The sequence below is a fragment of the Cyanistes caeruleus genome, chromosome 3, assembly GCF_971803275.1.
Source record: "Cyanistes caeruleus chromosome 3, bCyaCae1.hap1.1, whole genome shotgun sequence".
Lineage (NCBI taxonomy): Eukaryota > Metazoa > Chordata > Aves > Passeriformes > Paridae > Cyanistes > Cyanistes caeruleus.
Window position 1 is genome coordinate 2,731,412 of NC_141703.1, and position 26,842 is coordinate 2,758,253.

Consider the following 26,842-nt stretch of genomic DNA (forward strand, 5'->3'; position numbering starts at 1 on the left):
TCATTTATCCAACGGGCAGCAGGGCCCAGGTCAGGATTCGATGATGAAAAATAAGTCAGGGTGTTAGTTTTTTGTGGAGAAAATAATGAAAAATGCGAGTCAAGAGGTTATAAACAACACATAAAGAAATTAATTACAGTCTTCACACCAAGTTTCTTTAATCTGCATCTCTCCTGGCTTTAGCAGAGCGTTCCACTTGGGAACTGGGATACCAGACAAAGGATGGGAATAGGCGCTGGAGGTTTGCTCAGCACAAAGCAGATTTGAGGGGAGGAACGAGCCAGAGGAGGAGGAGGCCGTAAGGTGCATCCCAGATTTTGCTTCCTTTCCTTCCTCAGCTGCAGCAGAACAGTCTGGAAACAATCTTCCCAGCAGCTGCTCTCATCAACAAACTGTTTATTGTAAGAAAGTGCCTGGGTCAAAGGCTAAACGTCATCCAGAACTGAAAGCGTAGCTGTAAAAAAAAAAAAAAAAAACAAAAAAAAACCACCCCCCAAAAACAATCCTGGGGCAGTCCATACATGTGGAAAAAAAAATCCCATGACATTGGGAAGGGAACCATATTCCATGTGAAAGGCCAACAGCCTACTTAAACAAAAACTCCTTCATTTGATGGAGCGGGGTTTTACACTGCGCTCATTTCTCGCTGATTTTGAGGCCTACTCGAGGTTTCTGCTAAAACCAGAATTTGCAGTTCAGTCCTTGTCTCGTGGCGAGAAAGAGCCAAATGGAGCTGTGTTAAAATATTCTGAAATGTTTTATTAGTGCTAATTCAGCTCCACATCCAACAATAAAACAAGGACTCCTCTGATTTATTACAAACGCGCCGTCGACGCGTTACGCAAAACCCCCTAAACTTTAGCCTCAGTATCAGTAAAAGATACAACTTTATTTTAAAAAGCATAGGATACTGAAAATCACAGTGCAAAATCTCATTTACCAGCGAGCAGCTCTGAGTCAGAGAAATGAAAGAGGGCACGAGCAGCTCCACGAGGGGAACCGGCCCCGCTAATTGGGACGCGTTTGCTGCCCCAGCACATAAATCTGTTTTTTGGGGGGAAAAAGGACCCAGAGGAACAAGGTCCACCTTTGACACAACATCACCACGTAACACTTCACAAAAAGGCTGATAAATCAAGAGCTCTGAGAGGTGGTGATTTATCCTACCAGAAAAAAGGTGTGAGAAATTACGGCTCGGGCGTTTAATTCTCCGTGACACCTACTTTGTAACAAAATTGTGATTTTTTTATTTTTTTTCTCTCTGAAGGAAAAGTCTACAGTAAATTAAACCTATGTGCAACTGGGTTAAAAATAAGCCTTGGCAGAAGGGGAAAGACATTCCACTTTTACACTAAAATCTGAGCATTATGCATATTAAAGTGGGGTTTTTTTGGTTTTTTTTTAATTATATAATCAAAGTCATGTTTGGAGGAATAAATTAAGATATAAATCTAACCCTAAATGCTGTACACATATATATTAAATTACTCTCAAAAGTATTCTATATGGAGGAAAAAAAATACAGAAGAATTTTGTTCTCAGCTAATAGGGCAATAAATTAGATGCAATATATTCAGCAGCTAAAACTGGCTCTCTTAAACATCTATCACATAATACTATTTTTATTCGGTACCAAACCTTTTTCTTTTTTTCTTTTTTTTTTTAAAACTAACAACAAAATTGTTTGTTGAAAATCTTGGAATTAGCAGTAGAATGACTAAAGTAAATAAAACCTAAGAAAATATTTTTTCTTTGCACAGATAATACCCAATTCTTAGCTGAAGGCTTTCCAGCAGGTTTGTTTTGCCTTTCAGCAGGGTTTACACACATCAAATGTGAATGAGTTTAGTGTTCATGAATATGAAATAGCAGCACAGGAGCCAGAGATTCTCCTCTTAGCACTGTAAACAAGATTTAAACTTTCAGCTTTCAGCTGGACCTCATTTTTGCCCTTTCTGAGGAAAAAAAAATCCTCCTGTCACACATGGGAGGGGTTTTGGAGGTAAGGAAATGTCTGTGGAATATTAAGGTTAAACCACAACGCGTTTTCACACGGACCACGACTCGGGGATTACAGCACGGCCCCGTTCCCGAAACTGCACGGATCATGGATTTGATATCCCTTCCTACAACACATTCAGGTTGACAGAGTGGTTTACAAAGTCCAAAAGGAACATCTTGGAAAGGAAGAATTTCTTGGGAATGATACGCTATAATGGCAAGAATATGCTTGGTCTCTTATCCTGCTCCAAAGACAAAACCCAATATTAAGTTACCACTAATTTTCATTTAAGATCCCTTTTTTAATTTTTCTTAAAAATTAACATGACAGCATGGGATTATTATTTTTTAAAAGAAAAAAAAAATGTTAAAAAAAAAAATTTAGAAAGTATATCTGCTTTTTATTTATCAGAGTATTAAAGAAGTTTCATCCTTCAAAAATACATCATATACATATATAGCAATGCAAAAGTTGGATAGCAAATAGAGAACCCTGAAAGAAGCCTCACTAATGTCCAGTTTATCAGAAATTAATTGATTTTTCTTAAAAAACATGGTTGAAAATACAGTATTTAAACACAGCATTCACACAACGCTCAGTTGTGAGAATGGATGATACAAATTCCATTTACAGCTATCCTGGTTTTTAACCCCTTGTAATTATTTTCTTCTTTTTCAGCCTTTTCAGATTCAACACTTTCTCCTGCTGGGACTGAACCTTGTTCAGAGAAAAAGGAGTAAAATTTTTCCTTCAGAGGAAACCCAGGAAGATGCAACTTGGATTTAAGGATCCAAGAATGAGCTCCAGAGCCTCTGTAGGGAGCTGTGAGTGCTTCAGGGAGAAATGGGGAAAGAAATGCCTCAAATTTAATTTCTCCTTTAGACATAAAACTTATTTAACACTTACAAAATAAGGTCGAATTTTATGGAAAAAAGCCAGGGTTTGCCTCAAGTCCAACACACCACGAGCTCCTACTCCACAAGGCCACGTTTGGATTTCCGCATCCAAAGTGAAAGCTCAGGACTGAAATTCAGGATTTTGGGGAAAAAAAGCGCTCAAAGAATCAGACAAGGACAGAGCCAAGGCTGAGGCAATGCATGAGAATTATTCTGCAGACCCAAATACAGGCAGGGAGGAGCATTTCTGACAATGGCACATTCTTTATTCTGCAGGATTTTGGATTCTCCTGTTTTTTTTCTGAAGATAACCACCTGTCCCTGCCCCTGCAGATATTTGTGCCCCACCACTGCGGGGCTCTGCTAAAGCCAGGAGAGGCACAGATAAAACAAACCTGGTGTGGAGAACATAATTAATTTCTTTCTGTGTTATTTTTAACAGGAGTTAATCCAAAGTGGAGAACACAGCCCAAAGTGAACTCAAATCGACTAAAATCAAACCCCAGTGCCTGCAAACATCTCTCACTTCTGTTTTTCAGGACTCATCTGAATTGCACACCTGAAAAAGATGATTTTTCACACTAAAATTTTGTATTAATCCAGGCAAGGGTTTGCTTCACTTCTTGCTGTCCAGGTTCTCGACTTCAGAAGTGTTTTTGTTTCAGTCCTTGCTTTTGTAAGACTGTCATCACCTTGGCTATTTTTCTTTTTAGTGTCATAAAAGGATCCGAAAGTTTTTAATTCTACCACAAATCCACTCCAAAGATAAAACTTTTAACTGATTACATATGAAGCAACTTTCTTGAAAATCATTATATTGTAATAAATAGTCCCAAACTGAAGTGGTAACTTCCAAAAATGAATTGTCCTGAAGGAAAAAGTTTCAGAGATTACTTTTATCAGTACTAAAATGGAAAAAAAAAAGGAGTTTAAAATGCACAGAATAGTTGCACACAAACTAATGCACTCAAACCAGGCAAAATCTCTATCAATACCTGACATTTAGTAATTAATTTGTCCTTGGTTAAAAACGAGGACAGTTTGGATCTGTTCCTTGAACATAATTGCTGGGGAAACAGGAGACTGTGAGCAAAACAATTTTTATTTCATTTGGAGTTAAAAGTTTGATATGTGCTTTCAGTTTGCCAAACCAGTGGGGAAAAAAAATTAAAAAATCAGGATTGTGACAGTGGCTGTGAAAGTTAAATTCTACCAGCAAATTATCAAACACTTCCAAGAGGAAGAAACATCCTTGAAGAGATGGAGAAGTTTTTTTTATATGGAGCAGTAACAGCAGCAGTAATTATAATAAAGTTCAATGCAGTTCAAAAATGTCTCATCTGCTAATCCTGGGCTGCTAATTAACAGAGTGGATAGTGCAGGAGAGAAAAAAGCTTGGAAATATTTCGAGAAAAGTTCACTTCCACCTCTAAAAGTGCTGCAAAGATGGCGAAAACAAACCCTTATGTTTTCTGGATATTCAGAAATACCATTGGACTGAAACACCAAATACAACACTTGTGTCATTAATATCAATATGTGTTATTATCAGTGTCTGTTAATATCAGTATTTGTAATTAATATCAATGTGCTATTATCAGTATCTGTTATTAATATCAGTATGTGTTATTAATACCAATCTGTGTTATTATCAGTATCTGTTAGTATCAATATGTGTTATTAATATCAATATGTGTTATTATCAGCATCTGTTAATATCAGTATTTGTTACTAATACCAATCTGTCATTATCAGTGCCTGTTAATACCAGTATTTGTTTTTAATATCAGTGCCTGTTAATACCAGTATTTGTTGTTAATATCAGTATCTGTTAATATCAGTATTTTATATTAATATCAATATGGCCAAAACACATAGAAGGAAAAGCCCCCCATAACTGCAAAAAGCTCCCAACTACGTTCATTTAAAATTGTGACAGAAATATTCTAAAGACAGGAGCACAATTTTAACTGTTTCCAGGCATTTCTAACAAAAACCTTGGAAATTCAAATATTGTTTTTAATTTGCAGCTCATACTGGTTATGGTAACTTTGGGAAAGTGACCCTTTTCAAAAAGCAAAAAAATAAGAATTACCATTTGTTTTCAGCTACTTTCTTTTCTTTTCCATCAGCAAATAATTGTACTGAGATACCAACACCTAAAACACTGTTAAAAAATGGAAAATAACCAGATAAAAGTTGTCTCTGCAGCTGCTGCTCCTGCCAGGGAGCTGTGCTACATTCACTACTCCTAACACCAACAATTCCATCTTCCAAAGAAGAAATGTCTTCCAGACCAGAAAAATGCACGGGTAATTGCTCACTTCATGTAATAAGTTCTAAAGTCAAAACATGCCAGATGCAATTTTTTAGTTAGATCGTGACAATCGTGCATCAAAATACAAATTATTGTTCCTTATCTTCCAAAAGAATTTCAGAAATACCTCCTGGAATTAATTTGCATCGATTCTGACTCTGTGGAAATGCTGAGCTGTGCTCCCACAAAATGGTTTTTGTAACTCTTGAGGATCTTAAGATGTTATTCTGCTCCTAAACTTGACTTTATTCCATAAGCAGGGAACTTCCAGGCACAGCTCTTAAAATGAGACACTTTTCTCCAGCTGAATGCTGCTCTTCAATTATTTTAATAATGAGACAAATATAACTTTTTATGTTATGAGCTGTTCATCAGTTGAATGGTAAATTATGAAATAATTGCAATTAATTTCTTTGTTGCAAGTGTAACATCAAAAAACAATCACAAACAAAAGGAGCCATATCAGAATGGTTCAGTAATCCACATTAATATCCATATATATCCATAATCTCTCTTTCTCTCAGCAAATGGAAACAGTTTTATTTTTATTTAGCTTTCTGTCTGAAGTTGTTAAGACATGGAATTCTCTAAATCTACATTCAAGGAAGCTGACTGAAAATTTACATGTGGCTTGTTTGTCCAGCAAATGTTTTGAGACTCAGCAATCTTTGAACCCACTTTCAATTTATAAATGATCTAAACTCCAAATTTCACTTCTCACCACGTGCAAAAATCATAAATTAATTACAATTAATACTCTCAAACTGAAGAAAATACTTTTTGCTGTGTTAAAATCTCCTTGACACTGATCCTGCTAAAGCTTGGTTTTTACTATTATTTTAATTATACACTAATTTTTTTTTTTTACAAATGAAGAACTGTATTTTGAAATGTTTTCTTAAGTAGCTCTTAAAACATTTCTTAGATAAACTCAGCAGCACAATTTAGAACAGGCTTGAGGAACAACACACACTAGAGCAGGAAAATGATTCTCAATAAAACAAGCTGTAAAAAATCCAACGTTGTCCCACATTTTAGTGAAACCATCAGTCCAAAGTAGCACAATTTTTATAGCTAAAATTATGAGATACGTACATAACAACCAGCAGCTGTAGGAAATGCTAGAAAACGCAGTAATAAAGTTATTTTCTCCATGTTCAAGTCTTACTCCTTACCTCTGCTCTTCAGCTGTTGCCCCATTCCCCTCTCTCCTCCTCCCACACAGCCTCTGCTTTTTCATCTGCTATCAAACCAGATCCACCAGCTCTTCCTCCTGCATTTTTTCTCTCCAAAAAAAAAGTTCTTATCCTCATCAGTCAAGGAGCATGCTCTGAATTACACACTCCATGGAGAACTCTCATCCCGACTTTTCTCAGGCCTGGAGTTCTCTGGTCTCCCCTGGGCCGCTGGCACTTGACTCACTTTTATTATCTTGTGTATTCAGTAAGAAATACGTAAAGAGAGGAGATAATTTCTGAAACTTGAGGTGGCCAATATGTCTAATACAATGAAATTATACACAGATTTAAATAATTACATATTTTTAAACATATAAACACACAAATACACATGCACAAGACTGTATATAGAATTATGGAGCTATACAGGTGCAGGACCAAACTTCATCCCCACTCTGGATCCTCTAGGAAATGCTGGCAGAGATAAAACTGTGACCAGCTGAAATGCCTGAAATTAAATCACCTCATGCTGTGAAGAACAGCTCTGGATGATTTAACTGTAAAACACAGGTTGCTCTGATGGATCTTTACACAGGATACTTTTCCTGGTAGAGGGAAAATACATGTACCACGAAAACAGACAGCACAAGATGTATTCTGATTTTTTTTTTTTTCCTTCTGAGAAAACCTTGCCTTGATATTCCCATAAATCCTTTGTCATTCATGTCACCAGTCCAAGGGCCAAGTGAGTACAGTGGATTATTAAAGTGGAGCATGTTCTGCTTGTTGGGAACACCCACTGCAACCCACCCCCTCCCAAAAAAAAGAGATTTCACAGGACACTTGCAGCAGAAACTACAGCAAACTTTCTGATTTCAGCTAACAGCTGCTATTTAATCAGCTTTTCACTCTAAGAACTGCATCGTGTCAGCCAGACAGGCACATGCCAAATTCCACTCCCCCTGCACCTGGAATTTCGTGATTTCCTCAACATGTCAGAAACCATTGCTGGAAACTGTCAGGGGATAAACACAGCAACCTCTAAGGCAGCCCCTTCCCCATCAGCTGCTGGCACAAGTCACACCTGATAATGGTTTTTTTTGGAGTCTCTGCCCAGATAAATTCTGAGAACACCACTGTATCTTTTAAATCAATAACTTGAATTAAATTCCTATCTTCATTCTCCAGAATAAATCCAGCTGGATAAATTTCAGTAATAAACTTTGTGTTGAAGACCATTTTTTTTTTTTTCTGCACATTGCTGCATAATTGAATTGTCAAAGGAAAAAAAACATATTCAGAAAACCTGAATGTTGCAAATGCAGTGTTTCAAAGCTGAATTTTGCAGTTTTTTTCTTTTTTTGAAGAGCAAGATAAGAAGATGCTTCTATTTCCTCTTGGCTATACATATTTATTTATCTATATATTTCTTCAGCTTGTCCCTTGAATTCAAACCGTTAATTTAAAAATTCAAAACTATGAATTCAAAAAACTAATATTAATGTTAATTAAATATATATTCTGGCCATAATTTGTTCAGAAGTGAAGCTACAAAAGGAGCCCTTAATGAAACTGTCAGACAAGCACCACAACAATTTCCCATTGTGGGAAGGAGGCGTCATTTCTGAGCAATGGTAACTCGAGAGGATCTCGCCGGGCTCCAGCTGATGCCAAGGCTGCTCTCATTTTCCCAGTCTCACTTCCATAAATTAGCTGCAGGCCCCATGGACAGTCAGGGAATCTTGAAGGGGTTTTTTTTATGTTTGGAAATCCTCCACTTTTGTCAGATCTTTACCAGTGAGGTCAGAGCGGTGCCAAATGGCCGTGGCTCCGCAGTGTTTGTCACAAGCCAGGGATTCCTGCTCTCCCAAATCCCCCATCTGCTCCAAATCCCCTGACTCCAAAGGATTCATCAGGAGCCACTTTAACTACAGCCTTCTCTCCAAGGCACAATGTGACACCTGAACTTGGATCAATCTGCCACCCAGGGTTTGACTTTTTGAATTTAGATCCCCATCACAACATATAAACACACAAATACACATACAAGACTGTATATAGAATTATGGAGCTATACAGGTGCAGGACCAAACTTCATCTCCACTCTGGATCCTCTAGGAAATGCTGGCAGAAATAAAACTGTGACCAACTGAAATTCCTGAAATTAAATCACCTCATCCTGTGAAGAACAGCTCTGGATGATCTAACTGTGAAATACAGGTTGCTCTGATGGATCTTTACACAGGATACTTTTCCTGGTAGAAGGAAAATATATGTACCACGAAAACAGACAGCTGAAACTAAGCAAAGTCAGCCTCACCACTCTGCTGAGGAACAAAACTTCACCTGCACTCAAAAAATGCTCAGGCCTGGTGCTGCTCCCTGTCATCTCCAGAGTGAGAAGTCAGCAGCAGACTGAGACCACAAATGTTTTAAATATATATTACATAAGCCATTCTGGGGGGATAATGAAATTTTCCATTCTCCCCAGCACAGAAGGAACATGCCTGGTGAAGAAAGCGGTTGTGAAGTATCATGCACACTGCCTCAAAGCCAGCCTTGAAACATGAGAGAATCCAATTCCACGAGTGGCACTTTGGTCAGACGCCAGCACATCATAATTTTATATCAGAGTTAGCTCCACAGAAAGATTAAATGCTACTCAGTACAAAAGGCATTAACTTTTAGTTCTCACAGCAGCATAAAGACCCTTTTTATGGAGACTGCTATAAACAACATACTTTCTTCCACCCCTCAAAGCTTCCTGCATTTTCCAAATGATCCTCAAAAGTATTTATTGAATCAACACACGGCCCAAAAATTGTTTACAAACCATAATGCAAAGTAAGAATGCTATTCATTATTCTGTGCCTACAAATGTGCTTCGTGCTTGTTTAACAGGAACAGCATGTTTGCTACCATCCTGCAGAAGGAAAGCAAAATTTGAAGTAGAGAAGTATAAAATAAAGGCAATGTTTGCCAGATTTCCCTCTCCCCTGAATAAATGGGAAATATTCCCTGAAGATAAACAGCAAAATAGGAAAAGGTATCTTTAACCACCACCTGGAATTATTTGGTTCCATGTGGAATTCCCTTCATCTCCCATCAAGATTTCTTAATTGGGAATGTTTTACTGTATTCTGACACTACATGACATCGATTCATGTGGAATTTCAAAGGCTGGTTTAAAACTGAGGAAATATTATACAGGGCAGTTGCTGCAAACATGTAAAGATATTTTCATGCAAATCTATATCCAACACACCACGCATAAAATGCTTTCCATCCCTCCCTTGTTTTTGCCCTTGAAATCCAGCTCAGAAGTGTCCCCTGCTGGCAAACACCTTCTCCTCACTCCAAGAGATGTAGAAAAGCCTCAGCTGCATCCAGCTTTGGGAGCAACAGAAATTCCTGGTGATTTTCATCAGTGACAAAACTAATGTGGCTCCGCTGGGCAGCGACACTGGTCAGTACTGGAAACACCTGCAGCATCCCAGCTTTTCCTCAAAAAAAAACCAGCTCCAAGAAAAAGGCTGAAAACATTTTCAAGAGTGAACAAATTAGGGGATAACCCAGCCTTCTAATAATTAGAAAATTCCAGAATGGATTGGGTTAGGAGGGACCTTAAAGATCATCTCATTCCCAGCCCTGCCATGGCAGGGACACCTCCCACTGTCCCAGGAGCTCCCAATGTCCAGCCTGGCCTTGGGCACTGCCAGGGATCCAGGGGCAACCCCAGCTGCTCTGGCAATTCCATCCCAGCCCCTGCCCACCCTGCCAGGGAACAATTCCTGCCCCAGATCCCAAGATCCAGCCCAGCCCTCCTTCAGCTTGAAGCCACATTTACAAGAGGCAGCACGAACAGAGCTCATTTGTCACTCAAATCCTGTTTCCCACCAGGATAAACAATCTGTCAATTGACCACTTGAATTTTTGTCTCACAAATCAGTAAAAAGCCTTTTATAGCTTCACAGCCATGTTGCACTACAGGGTATAAAAAAGTTGCCTCTGAATAAAGAGCCAAGAAATTTTTCTTGAAAGATTTTCCTGTGACTGTGTCATTCATCCTCACCATCTTCTACCTGCAGTCTCTAGTACTATTCCTGATATCTTGAATTATGAGGGTGGGAAGAGCCCTTCAGGACCATCCAGTGCCAGCCCAAGCCCAGCAGCATCACCCCAAACCCTGTCCCCAAGGGCCACATCCAGACTCCTCTGGGACAATTCCAGCCACTCCAAACCTCCCTGGGCAGCTCATCCCAAGGCCTGACTGCTCTTCCAGGGAAATTTTCTTTCCCAATCTCCAACCTGAGCCTCCCCTGGTGCCATTTGAGGCCATTTCCTCTCATTTTTTCCCTGTCCCTCCTGTCAGGGAGTTGTGCAGAGCAGTGAGGTCCCCCCTGAGCCTCCTTTTCTCCAGGCTCCAGTTCTATGAGGAAGCCACAGTAATAAAGTGCAGAGTAACAGATGACTGAGGAGAAAGAAGAAAGATGTGCTAAAATACACAGAATTTATTCCACCACATGGAATCAAAGCTTGTGTGACAAGCATTACAAATGTTCACTGAGGAACAAGAGGAAATATCACTGAGGTACAAAAACCAGACCAAAGCAGCTCTGAGCTGCTGAATTTGGACACAATTCCTGCGTAATTTCATTATCCTGAGTGCTAATGAAACAAAAATAAGAAAAAAGGGAGCCACAGACTGTCAAAAACCACATTCTTGGAGAACAATTTCATTCAGACCCACACTCTAACACCAGCAAACAGCAGGAATCATTGTCAGAATCCAAACACTGACACTTCCCATGAATGACAAGACTAAAAAAAATTGGCTTTGTAATTTGTGTGGCCCTTCTGGGTTTGCAAGTTTTTGTTGTAAAGAAACAGAAGCGAATTTGAGGAGGGCAGAGGGAAGAACACAAAACCAGCAAACACAAACCCACCCTCCCTGCACACACAGACAACTCAAAACCTTGCAGCCCAACAAATTCCTTTGAATTTATTATTGAAAAGACCCCTAAATCCACGGAGTTAAATTACAAATATCCATGCTACAAATATATGCTATTTAATTGATAGCACAGCTATCACTCTTTAGGTGAAATTTTACAGATGCATTAAATCCATCCCCCCAAAACAAGTAAGGTGCTTCATCAAATACACATTTTTATTGGTACAGATGCATTTACATTGCTATATCTAATTTTTTTTTGCCTTGAAGCTAATTTGCCTTGAAAGATATTTTCATTTCTAGCCAAGAAACAAACTGGGAAAAGCTTTCAAGTACAAAGGTTTTTACTCATTTCAAATAACACGCATAATATATTAAAAAAAGTAAAAAAAATATTAGACACAAATTATTTATCAGTGATTTATTCATGTCTCTCACAGTCTGTTGTTCATTTAATATTTTTCTCAGGTCTTATGTTACTTCTGAGCCAGAGAAAAGAGCAAATTTCCTTTCTGGAATAAATAATTCCAAAGGTATTTGGAATGTTTTGTTTTTGTTCTACTGCCTGTAAGTCAGGGATGATGCTCACGCTTTGAGGATAACAGAAAACAAGCAGATCTCCTATTTTCTAGATTTTACACTTTTGGTTCACTTATAAACCAAAAACTTGGATAATAAGAAAAACTCTGTAGTTTCAGTGTAACTATCCTTGATTTTAGCACTGGAAATTTTAAGAACCCCCAGACATTGAATCTCAAGTCCTCCAACACCCATGAATATGCATAGAAATATTTCAGAAACAATTGTCTCAAAATGTACCCTGAAATCAGGGTTCATTATAGTGTTAGCTGGGAGTTCAAATTTCCCATCCTCAAAGGAAGATTTATTCAGGATAAAGGAACTCCACATTTTCTTGGCTGACATAATGGAGCTGGAATTTAAAAGCTGACGATGCCACCCCAGAACCAAGACGTGGAAATCTGCTCTGACTGAGCTGATTCTGCTCCAGCTACTGAGTTACTCAAATACACCAAAAATTTTTGGAGCCTGAGGAGTTTTTACTCAAGTTTTCAGATGAGCAAATGTGTGGGTGTAACAATTCCTAACGGGAATAATCACCACTGGGACAAATCTCATTCTTCAAGGAGTAAATCCTTGGTTTGAAACCTACGCTGAAACTCCCGGCAATAAAACACGATCCTGGCGTTTACATCTGAAAAATTATCCTTGGAGGTGGCTGAAAGAGCAAATATTTGAGAGTTTAAAGGCAAAGCTGCAGAAAAAATCAGATCTCTATGCTTGGAGCTGCCACTGAACATGTGGGTGCCAGACGACAGATCAGGGGTTGGGACATTTGAGTCCACCCCTCCCCACAGGGACACAGAATTTCCCTCTCAATTTGCTCAACTGCTCTGCAGCCCTGCAAGGAAAGGAGAAAAGACAAAGGTGCTGGGCTTTGGTGTCAATACTGGCCTCTAAAAATACATTTAGCATCAAGTTGTGTAGATTTAATTAAGCTTTTAAACAGCATTTTGACTGTTCTTCATTCAAATGCTTTGTTGTTGTTGTAGCAGAATTCTCCCTAATATCTAAAATTCTTAAAGATGGGCATGACCATCCATTATTCAGAGAGCAGAGCTATTATTTGAATTTAAAAATATAATAATTCCAGTTCTGATCATGTTTTGTTGGCTTTTTTTTAATCCACGCAGCAAGACCTTGTTTTTAAGGTCCATTAACTGAAAATTAAAACTTCAAAATGTGAATCCTAAGGAGGAAAGAAACCAAAATTTCCAACCCACCCCTCAGGAACAGCTTCAAATTCCAGTGCAAAAGGCACCAAGCAAGGCTCACAGAGTGGAGAGGAACATCTTAAACTCTTAATAATCACATTTCTGTCAATCAGCAGCATAGCTTTGATGGGATTGTTAACAGCATCTCAACAATGATGCAGAAAAACACAGAATTTACACAAAGGAAAAATCTGTTTGCTCACAGAATAAAGTTTAGAATTTTATTTGATGCCCAAAATGTAGCAGAAAACAAATCTGGTGAAAGTTCTGAAGTGATAAAAGATGGAAGAGGTACCAAGGAAATCCCACAGAAGAGGGGACAGCTCTGCTGTCAATTAAAGAACTCCCCAAACCAGCACTTAAAATTGAAAGAATTTTAAAATTACCCAAAAAAACCCCTTAGCTTTATTTTTTCTTAATGGAGTAGAAAATGCAGAGCAAACCAAATCATTATTTCTTCCTCATAAGCAAAAGAAGCTCAGGGTTCCTAAAATTAATTAGAAAAATCTGAGCAGGTGAGGGGAACCAGCAGTTTTTAAACACAATGGAAACTCCAGTTTGGGGGTGAGGAATCATTCCTGAGCTGCCAAATCTCAGGAATAGTAAAAGTATTTCTCATTATTTTTGGATCTGTTAACAGGACCTTGAGCTTGTTTGACCATTCATTGACTCATTCTGGCATTTTTATTACAAGGAAGTCTAAGAAAATCATCCCAAAATCACTTGCTGGCAACACAACTAAAGGTTTTCTCAAATAATTCACATTTTTTGTATCTCCTGGCTCTCTGGGAAAGCAAGGAGACCTCTGGAGAACAGGATGGATGGAGAAAAAGAAATTATTTGTGAGAAAGCTAAGCTCTAACACATTCATTATTTATTTTATAAATATTATGTGTTAATATTATAAATAATAAATAATAATGTGCTCTGTCCTCGTTAGGAACTGCAGCTGTAACACACAAGTTGCAATTTCCTTTTACAGTCTGGAATTATATCATGGCCAGAGGGAAAGACATTAAAACAGAGACTAAACACAGCAAAACTACCATTAAAATATGTGAATAAAACAATTAAAATCACGTGAAAACACAGTAAAATTAATAAAGTTTAGGAATAAAATCATTTATTAATAGAATTTAGGAATAAAATTTTAAAAACTAATTGTGGTATAAACTTTAACTAAAGAATATACAGTTAAAATATCTTTACCTGATGGTCTGCAACCCTGGTATATGCCACTAGATGGCAAGTTTGGATAGAAATTAGCTGAATTTGAATATATGACACTTCTGAAAAGTCCAAAGGCATTGGATAGAACCAATCATGAAAAAAAATAAATAGTGAAAGAGGAGAACAAAAATAGGAAGAGTTCAATAAGTAAGTCTTGTGTCTAGAGCACATTTAATGAAAGTCAGAAAGGTTAAATGGGTTTTATTTATTTCCACACTGCCACACAAACAGAGAATCAATTCACCCACGATTTTGATGTTTTAAAGAAAAACAAGTGAAAAATCACAGTTTTATATATTCCTCACAATTCTTCAGAGCAGTGTCTCATTGAGAGCTGACATTTCAATCACAAATATTCACAGGAAATGTTACAACACCCTCAGGAATCAAGGTTTTCCCTGAGCAATCCTAGACCCTTCCCTATTCACTCCACTCTTCACAATTTCCATTTCTTCTTTTGAGAAGAAAAAAATAAAAAGGAATTCCTCTTGCTGTGCAGAATTTTTTATCCTGATTTAAAAGAAAAACAAATCCTCTTTTCCAAAGCAGTTCTAGCTCACTACAGCCTTAACAAGGCATTAAAAAGTTCTTAACAGAAATATAGAAATACAGTAAAATGAACCCTGCACAAATTCCCTGTGGTGAAATCCAGAACTCATTCTAGCAGGGAACAAAACAGCGATGGATTAAAAATTAAACTTTGTGTTTACCTGTCTGTTGAAAACTCTGCAAACAAACATTGCAGGGTTGAAGAGAACACTGAATTTCCCTGGCAGGGGAAATCCAAGCTTACCTCGTCTGGAGAGAGCAGATAAATGGGTGTTAACACGGGAATTTCACTCCTTTCACAGCTCAGCCCAAGGCACGTCAGGATCTCCTTGAGAACTTCGTATCTCTTGGAATTGCTCAACTTGAGCAAATTAAAATCCTCTTCAGTTTGCACATCCAGGGAATTGCTGTCCAGCTCCAAATGGGCCTGACAGGACAAGTATATTAAATAAGTAAAATATTTTTAAACAATTAAATAAATAAATAACTAAATTTAAAATAAATTTTTAAAATATTTAATATATATTTTCAACAAAATATATTTAAATATAAATAAATATATTAAAAAATAAAATCAGTTTCCAATTCAGGGATCATAGCTGTCAATACACCACAATTTCCTCTGAAGCCTACCCAAAATTTCACTTTCTAGTAAACTTTTTCTGGAGGAGTTGCCCAAACTTGTATTTACCAATTTAAATTTAACCTTCTGCTTCACAAGTCATATTGTGGCTTGTACATGAGCAGAATTCAATTACAATTAAAATGACAGCAAAACTGAAATTCCATTAAAATTATATTAAAATTGAAAGAGCTTTTTAGAAGTTGTACTAGACAGGGAGAACTCAAGCAAGTCACGTGAATTTAGTGGAAATCAGTGCAGATAAAGAAACCCTTCTGTCTAAAAAAGTTCCTTTCTCACCTGGTAGAAAATCACTCCTCACAGCTGAAGCAGATGCTTAAAAGTTGAAATAAAATGTAAGAGGAAAAAAAAATCCTTCCCAGACCTCTTTTGTGTTGCAAGATATTTCAAAGCCCTTGTACTCTCTGCACATTCAATTATTGCTATTAAATAAAACCCTTATTTTTGTTCATTTCTTCCATTTTACAAAATGTAACGATGTCCTTTGTGGTTTATATATATTTTTATATATTGAAATTCAGGGAAATGAATGAGTATGGCTGCTCCTGGATCCCTGGCAGTGCCCAAGGCCAGGCTGGACATTGGGAGCACCTGGGACAGTGGGAGGTGTCCCTGCCATGCCAGGGGTGGGATAATTTTAAGATCTCTTCCAAACCATTCCATGATTGATTAAAATTCATTAAAGAGGAGGCAGGACACACCCACCCACCAGAGGAGTGCAGAAAAAAGGAAAAATCTACCAGAATATTTCATGGTTGATGTCACTGCCTGTCCCATGGAAACAATAAGAGCTTTTCAAATCCAGACTGGAAGTCATTTAGAATTATAAAATGCCACACTAATCCTTTTAATCTGATTTTTGAAGCTGTGCTCTGATGCCCTTCTTTTTTTTCCTGGGGAAAACCTCTGGAGTATTAAGTTTTACTGCAGCAGGAGGATCAATTAGAAGGGTGCAACAAAGCAGAACTTGCAGGGACAGAATCGAATCCATTTTCTGGCAGCAGCACATGGGTGGCAGAGCTGCCTACAAAAAAAAGCAATAAATACCCTACAATGTCAAACAGAGTTCCCAAAAATCCAGCAGATTTCAATTGATAAAAGACAAAAACACTTCTAAGAAACCCCCTGAATATTTCTGAGCTCCATAACTGCTGCAAGAGTCTTGACATCTGATCCCTGAGCAGTTAAATTTCAGTGCCCTGGGCTCCTGAGAAAGTTCCCTACCTAAAATATTGGTAAAAATAAAAACTTTCATAAAGTTTGTTCATCTTTTACATTCCTTAACTTCATCTTGGAAATTAAACCTTGCTCTGTTTTTCTCAATGTGTTTGGCAGATTTATTTTCTAAACTTCATGGTACCTCTTATCAGCCTTTCCATCACTCAAAACTTTAACTGGGAATATTTAAATCATTTCAATAATCAGTGACCATCATTTACTTTCCCATGGAAGCTTCCTCACCCATTATCCAGAAGGTAAAATTAAAAAAAAAAATATTATGAACACTTGAACTTCTCTGTTTAATTTTTGAGGGGTTTTTTGGGCTGTTTTGGTGGTTTTTTAATCAGAAATCAAAACATCATAATACTGGAGAGGCCCCTGTTTCCTGGGATATTATTTTTAAGTGGAATGAATGATTTTGGCTCATCCTACACTACCCCAATTCCACCCCCCAGATTCTCTATTTGGTAGGAGCAGAATGTTGAACATTTAAAGCTTTAAAGCCTGAATAAGGACTCAGGAAACAAAGTTTCCAGCAAGGTTTGTTCTGAACTTCTTCCTTTGCCAAAATTCCTATTTTTGTAAGGATTTTGTGGAGTTTATTTCCCAGCTCCCAAGATCTGCTCAACCTGTATTCCTGTACCACTTCCAGCAGGCAGAAAGGGAAAGCTCAGTTCTGGAATATGACAAAATCCCAGAAAAACTGGGGTTGGAAGTGACTTCTGGAGATGACCCACCCCAACCCCCTGCTCAGGCAGGGTCACCTGAAGCAGGGGACACAGGAAAGTGTCCAGGTGGGTTTGGAATGTCTCCAGAAAGGGACACCCCATCACTTCCCTGAGGGAAGTGCCCCTCCATGGAAGGAAATTCCTCCTCGTGTGGAGGTGGAACTTGATGGGGTTTAGTTTATGGCCAGTGCTCCTTGTGATGTCACTGGGCACCACCAGGAAGTTTGGCACCATCCTCTGGCACCCAGATATTGGAGGTACTTCCATGGATTGATGAGTAAAATTCCTGCTTCCTGCACAAAACTGTTCCTTGTTTTACCACCCTCTGTGATCTTGCCTGATCCACACATGCCTGGCTCCATGGTGAAAAGCAGGAATCATTTCCACAGCAGTGACATTCCCATTCTTTAACATCAAGTGAAACCCACCCTGTACATCCAGGACATCCATTTATCCCTGGCAGGGTGGGCAGGGGCTGGGATGGAATTGCCAGAGCAGCTGGGGCTGCCCCTGGATCCCTGGCAGTGCCCAAGGCCAGGCTGGACATTGGGAGCACCTGGGACAGTGGGAAGTGCCCCTGCCATGGCAGGGGTGACACTGGATGAGCTTTAATTCCCTCCCAACCCAAACCATTCCATGATTCCACACCTCCCCTCAACAGGAATCCCCAAGAACATGCAATGGGAACAACTTTTTAGGACTGCACACCATGCAGCAATGAGGAAATGAATTCTCCCCTGCTCCCTGTACCTGCGAAAGGATGGCTTCTCCTCCACTGCTCCCATGAGGCAGATGCACAATAACCATGTCTTTATCAGCATTATTTAATCGACTCAACACCTTCACTCTGGTGGCATCTCCCTTCATCCCTTCCTCAAAAACACAGCCACTGACCAGGAGGTTCAGCTTCACCTCAGTGCTGTCCTTTTTAGAGACCACCAGCTCATGCACAGCCTTCCTCAGTTTGTTTTTGTGCTTTATCTGCACACCCCCGAAGGTGAAGGACGAAGAAAACCCAAGAATCTTCCCCCCTCTGGACAGAAATTTCATAAATTGCTTGTGGCTGCCCTCAGGAATGGGCTCCTCTGTGGCAATGACCAGCAGCAGGGAGTTGTCAATCCAGGGATCCCTGAGCACTCGCTCCTGGTGCAGCTGGTAGATGGTGTAGCTCTCAGCATCGATGCATTCCCTGAGGACTGACTTCACCTGCTCAAACCTCTCTTTGGCAGCCTCAGAGCCCAGGTAAATCAATATATTCGGGGGTTTCGCAGTGAGGTTTATTCTTTTCATTCCTTTTTCCAGCAGTTCATCCTCCTTCTCCTCCGTTCTGCTGCTGCAATCATCGGGAAGCTCGGGAATGTTTTCTGCAGAGGCGAATTTCACGGATTCAATGGTGCTGTTTTCAAGCTGCAGACACTCGTGGCAGCTGGAAAGGTGCAAGTGGTGATGTTCCCCAACTCCTGTCTCCTCATGCTCCCTTTCTTCTTCTTCCAGCTTGGATTTCTCCTCCTCACCTCGTCCTAATCCTGATTTCCCAGCAGGAGTTACTCCATCCATGTCTGAGCTTTTCTCCTTCACCGACGGCGCCTCCTGTGCCAACTGCTTCAGAGCAGATTCCTCTAAATGGACAGCTGGAAAAGGACAAAAAAAAAGGGGTTGGAATAATGAGATTGAAAGGGTTATGATAAATATCATTAACAGCAGAACTTAATTTCAGTACAAATGTCCTGTCACAGCAAGAATTTCACTTCTTTGACACAACAAATCCTATTTCCCCCCCAGAACAACAAAGTTTTGCACCTGTAAGATAAATCTAAAGACAAAATGAAGAAAACACCTCTGGAAAAATACTGCTCTTCTCAGGAGGGCAGGGTTTAAAGTCACTTGCTGCTGTTTTGAAATCAACTCTTCTGAAATAAGCTAATAAAGTGATGGTATTGGGTAAGATAGATATTGAACCACATCCCTTGCACTGCTGTAGGCTGCAGATAAAGGCTTGGCACAAGAAAAGGGAGGAAAAAGATATTTGAACTGATTTCAGTCTGCAGAAAGGGAGAGAGACCCACTCGCAGCAAGATTTGGGAGCTAAGAATCCAAGGGAAAACAAGAAAATAAGAAGAACTGTTAAAAAATTCCCCTTTCCCCCTGAAAATGATAGAAATCCAAAGATAATTCATAGCAAATACAAGTGAGAAGAGCAAAGATGATTACTGCAAGCATGAAAAGTGCAGAGCGAAGAGGAGAGAAAAAATACTCTTCACAAGGGAGTGCTTCTTCAGCTGCTGAACCAGGAAAACACTTCAAGGCAAAATTTGAACAATTTTACTGAATCCTCCACTCACACAAAACCAAATGAATTTATTATAATTCAGGGAGGAACTTGATTAACAACATTTTGTTGCAACACATCAGATCCAACTTCAACCCCTTTCCTTATGAAACTGCATCCCCTTTGGAGCAGAAACATGAAGAAAGATTTATTTTTTTTTAATATCTCAAGGGAATTTTACAGCTTCCAACCTCTGTTATTCCATCTAGAGCCTCCCCCAGCCCGTGCTGGAGCAGCTTCCACACAGCACTGGAAGCAAAAAGAGGCAGAAAACATTTTAAAAAGAGAGTGACTAAGACACTCTCAGCTTCCATCCTTCCTTGGGGGAATATTTATGCAGAACAGCACCAAGAGAGACAGAATTTCCCATCAGATTCTTTTGGGAGAATACTCCTGTCTTCTGGCACTTCAGCTAAATGTTGTGGATTTTGTCATTCCTTAATTTCTGCCAGTGCACTGTGATCTACATCAAAAAAACCAGCAAAGCAAATACAAACCCCATAAAAAAATCCCACCCCAAATTGTTCTCAATCCATGTTCAGCTTCGAATACACTTTAATTTCAAATATGAAAACAATAGAGAATGTTTGCTTAAGAACTTTCAGTTTGATGGGTTTTGTGGTTTTTTTTAATAGATTTGTTAATCTAGCAGACAAAACTTGAAGAAAATATTTTCTAACTTCTGGTTTGGAGCACCCTGGGATAGTGGAAGAGGTTCCAGCCCACGGCAGGGGGTGGGAATGGATTATTTTAAGGTTTCTTCCAACCCAAATCATTCCACTATCCTATGAAATTAAAGCAGAGCTACAGAGGGATCAACTTCCTGAAATCCCAACAGGAAGAAAACGCTGCCAAAATAAAGGCAAATTTTGCAGCTAGGTATAAAAACTATGCACAAAATCCTAAAATAACCATAAACAAAATATGTTGTGCTATTAAAAACGATCAGGAGGATACTTACAAACAATCCTGTGTGGCACCATCCCGTTATCCATCTGCAGCCTGTCTTCCAGGAAGGCTATTCCAAGGCTACTGAAATTATCTACACTGGCTTCAGCAATTAACTTAAAAGGTTCACCAGGTTTATAGGCCAAGGGTGAACAAAAGTCTGACCACTTCACAATCTAGAACAGAGCATATGGATGGCTTTCAGTTGGGAAAGGTTATGGAAAAATTCCCAAGTATCAATAATATTGTGAGTTTGTAAGAGGAACTGCAGGAGAATTGAATGCAACCCAAAGAATTTACTGAGGGAGGGTTGCTTTAGGCAGGCAAGATTGAGCCCTGATGGAACAGAACAATAATCACACCAAGTGTTGGGAGAAAACTGGGAGTACAAAGGAATCATTCCCAAAGATCAAAGCCCTGAAAGTTCCAAGCAACAAAATGGCAGCAGAGCGATGTCACATTCTGAAAGAAAAAACATCTGTTTGGATTTGTTTCCTTCAGCACAAACTCCAAGCAGGAATGCTGATAAAAAAGAACAAAAGTAAACCACAAAAGTTTAATAAAAATTATCAGAAGCATTAACTAAATCCTGAGGGTTCAAGATGTTTCTCTACATCAAAAATTCCTTTCTCCAAGAAAGAAACATTGCACAAGGAGGAGACACAACTGGATACACGAATCAGTTGTTCTCCCGTGAAGAAATATTTACAGACAAGGAAGCAGCACCTGCCTTCATGACCTATAAAAAAAAAATAAAAATCAGCCTTTCCCATATTCCAAAAACTGGGAGTCAAAGTGCAATTCCCACAGAGCAGCTGCAGCACTTGGAAACCACTTCCAGGAGGTTCAGCTTTTCATCTGCACACACCAGATGTAAAACACTGACTAAAGTAAAGAAAAACTTATTGTGAATGAACAAAGTGAGAGTGAGCTGTCAGTTATTCTACTTGTTCATAATTAGTCCATCAGATAAATTTACCTTTTTATTTAATTAAATGGTTTATACAATATCCAAGAGAATCCACCTCCAACTTTTGATTTTGTGGTATTTCCCAAGGGAACAAGAAGAAAGGGCAAACAACCCTAATGGTTCTGTCTCCTTTCTAAGCCATTCTCAAAGACAGATTCTGATCAGCACAACCCAAATGAGGCCATTCAGTCACAGAATGGGTTGAAGGAACCTTAAAACTCATCCCATTCCCACCCCAGCCATGGCAGGGACAGCTCCCACTGTCCCAGCTGCTCCCAATGTCCAGCCTGGCCTTGGGTACTGCCAGAGATCCAGGGGCAGCCCCAGCTGCTCTGGCAATTCCATCCCAGCCCCTGCCCACCCTGCCAGGGAACAATTCCTGCCCAAGATCCCAAGATCCAGCCCTGCCCTCTGCCCCTGGCAGCCATTCCCTGGCTCCTGGCCCTGCAGCCCTTGGCAATTGTCTCTCTCCAGCTTTCCTGGGGCTCCTTCAGGCCCTGCAAGGCCACCCTGAGCTCAGCCCAAAGCTTCTCCTGGCCAGGCTGAACAATGGCAGCTGTGCCAGCCTTTCCTGCCAGCAGAGCTGCTCCATCCCTCTGCTCATCCTGGAGCCTCCTCTGGGCTCTCTCCAGCAGCTCCAGCTGCTCCCTGAGCTGGGCCCCAGGGCAGGGGGTGGTCTCTCTGCAGGTGGGGTCTCAATCCATATTTATACTTATATTTATATTTATGGCCTTTGAGACATCTAACAAGAAACCTGGCTGGGATCTTCTGATCCGTGACTTCTGCTAACCCTTAGTGAAAAAATTCCCTTTCCAAAAGGAAAAGGGGATCAGTGCATGGGGCTTTGGCACTTTGCAACTCCAGCTCTGTGACACCAGAGTACGTCCCTGTGTTCAATGTGACTGCCAGAATATATAAATATCCTTTCTCATCCAAAGAACAAGCAGGTGTGTGTTGGTGGGCCACTCCTGGAAAGTGTGAGGAAGATCTGTTGATGCTCTTGATCTTTCTTTCATGGCACCAAGTAAAATCTCAGATGCAAAATGTAGTTATTGCAGCATAGTGCAAATAAAGTGAGCCCACAGAAGTAGATCACTAAGTAAAGCTCTTGCCAAAACCTATGACCCTGAAATCTTGCTCAATCAACAATCCACTGGCTCCAGAGCAGAGTAAAAACCTTCAGGGAATATTTTCCAGCTTTCCTGCTACAATTTGAAATCGAAATTCTGTCAAAATAAAGGATGAAAGGCCAGCTCTTAGCAAGAGATGAGACATTATTCACACTCCTGTTTTCTGAGTCCCCTCATTTTCACCAGTCACAGATCACTGACAGTCATACAAAAAATGGCTTTTCAGGCCAGAAGTTCCCCTAAAAGCAATGTGTTCCCACAGCTCCTGGCTGTGGTGACAACCAGAAGCACCAAAATTAAGAACATTTACTGGGTTCACACAGAAGAACAAAAACAAAATAAACCGGCAGTCCTTTTCCTCTTTAGGTTTGATTTTTTGTCTGGACTATCACTTTTGAGCTTTCTAAATCAAATTCATTATTAATGTCCACATGAGAATGTAAAATTTTCCATCCTGAAGAAAACAAAAGCAAACCCAAGAAGACTGAAAAAAACCCAAAACAATTAACCCCAGAAGAGTAGATAATTAGAGCTTCAATGCAGATGTTATTGTGGATCTTTCTGCTACAAGAAGTAAAAATGAAATAAAAATCTTCCATCTGAGCTGGTCCAGCACTGCCCAGGTGCACTCTGAGAAAGAGGGAGGGCACAGCTCGTTTATCTCCAGAAGCAGAGCCCACCTGGATGGATTCACCTATCAGAGGCAATAAAATCATTCCCAAACCAGGTAATGCAGATTTTCTCCAAGGAAATGTGTGCCCAGTGGGATCAGGACCAGAGGATTTGAGCAGAGAAGGTCCCACCAAGCTCTGGGTGCCCTGGAGCTCCATGAAGCCAAGGATTTCCCCTGAAGCAGCACTTCTGGATACCAGTCCTGACTAAGAGGCTCCAAATCCATGTTCAGTCCTGGAACTGGCAGGGGGTGAAGGCACTCAAAGTCTGATTGCAGCCCCAAACCCAGAGCTGAGCCCATTCCCAACCTGCCCTCAGATAAATCTGTTTCCCAACCCCTCTGCTCCCCATGTTCACTCCAGCAGGGATCATCTCCTGGAAAAAGTGACCTGGAAAACACAGGATCCTCGTGCAGGGAAGCAGACAGGCCATGAGCACCTGGGAATGGGATTTCCTGGAACTCCAAGGAGGAGTCTGAAACCCGATTCCAGGAAATAAGGGTGACAGATGGCCCTTTAGGGACACTCAGGACAGTGTCCATGGCCCCAGGGGTGATCCCAGCCTGGGGCAGAGCAGCCTGATTCATGGAAGAGCTCTGGAATCCCAGCAGGCAGCCCAGATGTTTTATTACAGACTTCACAGACACATCCTGACACTCACATCTGCCCTTTTCTCCCTTCCCTGGAGGCAGTGAGATCCATCTCTCCTCTCTCACAGCCTTCCAGTGCCTGAATGGGGCTTAAAAAAAGCAGAAGGATTTTCCACAAAGGCCACTGTTCCAGGTGCTCCCAATGTCCAGCCTGGCCTTGGGCACTGCCAGGGATCCAGGGGCAGCCCCAGCTGCTCTGGCAATTCCATCCCAGTCCCTGCCCACCCTGCCAGGGAACAATTCCTGCCCAAGATCCCAAGATCCAGCCCTGCCCTCTGCCACTGGCAGCCATTCCCTGGCTCCTGTCACTCCAGCCCTTATCCAGAGTTGCTCTCCTGGAGCCCCTTCAGGCCCTGGACGGGGCTCTCAGCTCTCCCTGGAGCTTTCCCTTCTCCAGGCTGAACAATCCCAACTTCTCCCAGTCTGGCTCCAGAGCAGGGGGGCAATTCCCACCCACAGCCAGGGAAAAACGCTACTGAAAAGTCTCAAAAAAATGCCTCTGGGTCTGTTCAAAACACACAAAAAGAGCTTAATTATGAACAGTGATGTGAATAAAGCAATTCCCTTTTTACTCCAAATAACATCACAACCCATCTGTAACTCCTTCTGAGCAAGAAACAAAGAGACATTCTCACCTCCTTTGAAGAGTCAGGTCCTTTCTGCAAGTTCTCTGTCTGAGCAGAAACGCTTTCTGTCACAAAAGCGATGTGTTCTGCTGGCAGCAACTTCTCAGGATGAATAAAGGGAGAAACGAGAAGCACACTCCACCTGTTCAAGTCATCAAGGAACTGAAAGAAATGGGAAAGTAAGCCTGAAGAGGAAGCAGCTAATTTAAGAATTCCTTTTTAAATTATGCCCAGCTTAAATTCAAATCTGACCCTCCAGCCTTACAGGAAGGTTGATGATTATTCACATTCCACATGAGACAAAAAAAGGGACACAAAAGTTCTGAGCCATTACAAAGGAATACTGAAAGTAAAACTGAAAGTGGAAAACCACGTTTTTAAGCCAACTCAAACCCCAGCTTTCAGCTTTACAGGAAGAGAGACTGGAACACAAAACCCCTGAGCTGCTGGCACTGTGACTATTGTGGGACATTTGCCACTGGCAGCATCCCTCACTCACCTGATCCTCCTCTCCCATCCACACTGAATATTGAATCCTCAGCCATCTGCATCAAAATTCCTCATCCACCATAAAATTCATAAAATATAAAGAGATAATTCATTCAGAATCAATTTTTTTACCCACCACTTAGCACTGCATTGGACAAAAGTTTTCCTCATTAAATTACAAGAGATTCTCTCTCTTGCCATCACCAAGGAACAAATAAAGCTCAAAAACTGCAATCAGCAAACCAGCAAACACGTTTGAGACACCTCACAGCTTCTGAGTAAAATATTACATCAATTTTTAATTTTTCTGTAGATTTTGCATTGAACTTCATTTGTCTGACACACTGAAAAAACTGCAAACATTAGAAATAACTGTTTTGTTTCTGCCATACTACGAGCACACACCTTCAGTAATTCCATGTAGAAGCAGGGGAGAATTCCCCTCTGGCACTGAATTCTAACACTAAATGTGTTGATCACTGCACACCTTAAATGAAATCACAGAATGCTGAGGCTCTGGGGGACAGTTCACTGATCCAGCCACCCTTGGTGAGCACAGAAGTTGCACAAACAAATGCTGGTTTCTCCCACAGGAAAGTGAACTGAGCTCAGGAAGCTTTAAAGCACCTTAAACATCCGATTTGGCTAAAGATCAAACAACAACAAAAAAAAAAGCCTTTACAGGTTATGATTTATGACTTGCTAGTGTCTTAAACAAGCTACTGATCACAGTCCAAGCTACTGAGAGAGCAAAGGAGCTCTGCTGGCTGCCTAGAAGCTAAAAAAAATAATCTTAATTAACATTTTATCTCTTCACAGGTGATGTAAAGAGTTCCCCAGCAATGCAGAGCCAGAGCCCTCACGCGGAGGTGCAGCACAACAGGACCTGCCCCAGGGATTCTCAGACGCTGTCACCACGTATTTTAAAGAGACAAAAACATATTGAATAACAGCCCTGAGTCTATGCCAAACTTCATGTCAAGCTGCAGTTCCCTAGAGGGCTTCCCAGCTCCCAATAAACCGAGCAGATTATAAAATCAGCCTGCATGAATAGCACTGCAGACAGAAAAAAATGTGCTGGCTGTGCAAGGACTGAGGAGAAGCTGTTTTAGAAACGAGCAGGAGTGGAGCAAAGAGCAGAAATCAGCTGAAAATCCGCTTCACAGAACAATAATCCAGAGGCAGAACTCCTCTAAATACAGCTTTGTTTTGTTTTTGAGAGCTTTATTGGAATGTGAATTAAGCATTTAACTTGGCTGTGAAAGATTCTGAGATTGCCACCACCGCTCTTGAATGTGAAATAATCTGTTCATTAGCTAGCAAAAAAAAAAAATAGTTTTAAATAGAACCAACTCCATAAGCATTTCTAATCTTGCTTTCCCTCACTGCAAGTGTTCTCTTTACCCACTGAACTTATGAAAAGCTTCTCTGCTTCCTGAAGAGCACTTAGCCACTGACATGCTCCATAAATCCCTTCCCAGCCATGCCTGGAACAACTGAAATAATTCCCAACCACAC

General features: G+C 40.3%; 1 protein-coding gene across 2 annotated transcripts in view; it reads right to left on the reverse strand.

Moving 5' to 3' along the window:
* Window positions 1-26,842, reverse strand: part of HLCS (holocarboxylase synthetase) — a 113,431-nt gene that overhangs the window by 84,905 nt on the left and 1,684 nt on the right. For both annotated transcript variants that reach the window (XM_023926032.2, XM_023926040.2), the window contains exons 2-5: window positions 24,845-24,997; window positions 20,802-20,964; window positions 18,262-19,142; window positions 15,164-15,346 (exon numbers count right to left, since the gene is read on the reverse strand). In XM_023926032.2, the coding sequence (XP_023781800.2) occupies window positions 15,164-15,346; window positions 18,262-19,142; window positions 20,802-20,964; window positions 24,845-24,997 (1,380 nt within the window). The remainder of the gene's footprint in view (window positions 1-15,163; window positions 15,347-18,261; window positions 19,143-20,801; window positions 20,965-24,844; window positions 24,998-26,842) is intronic.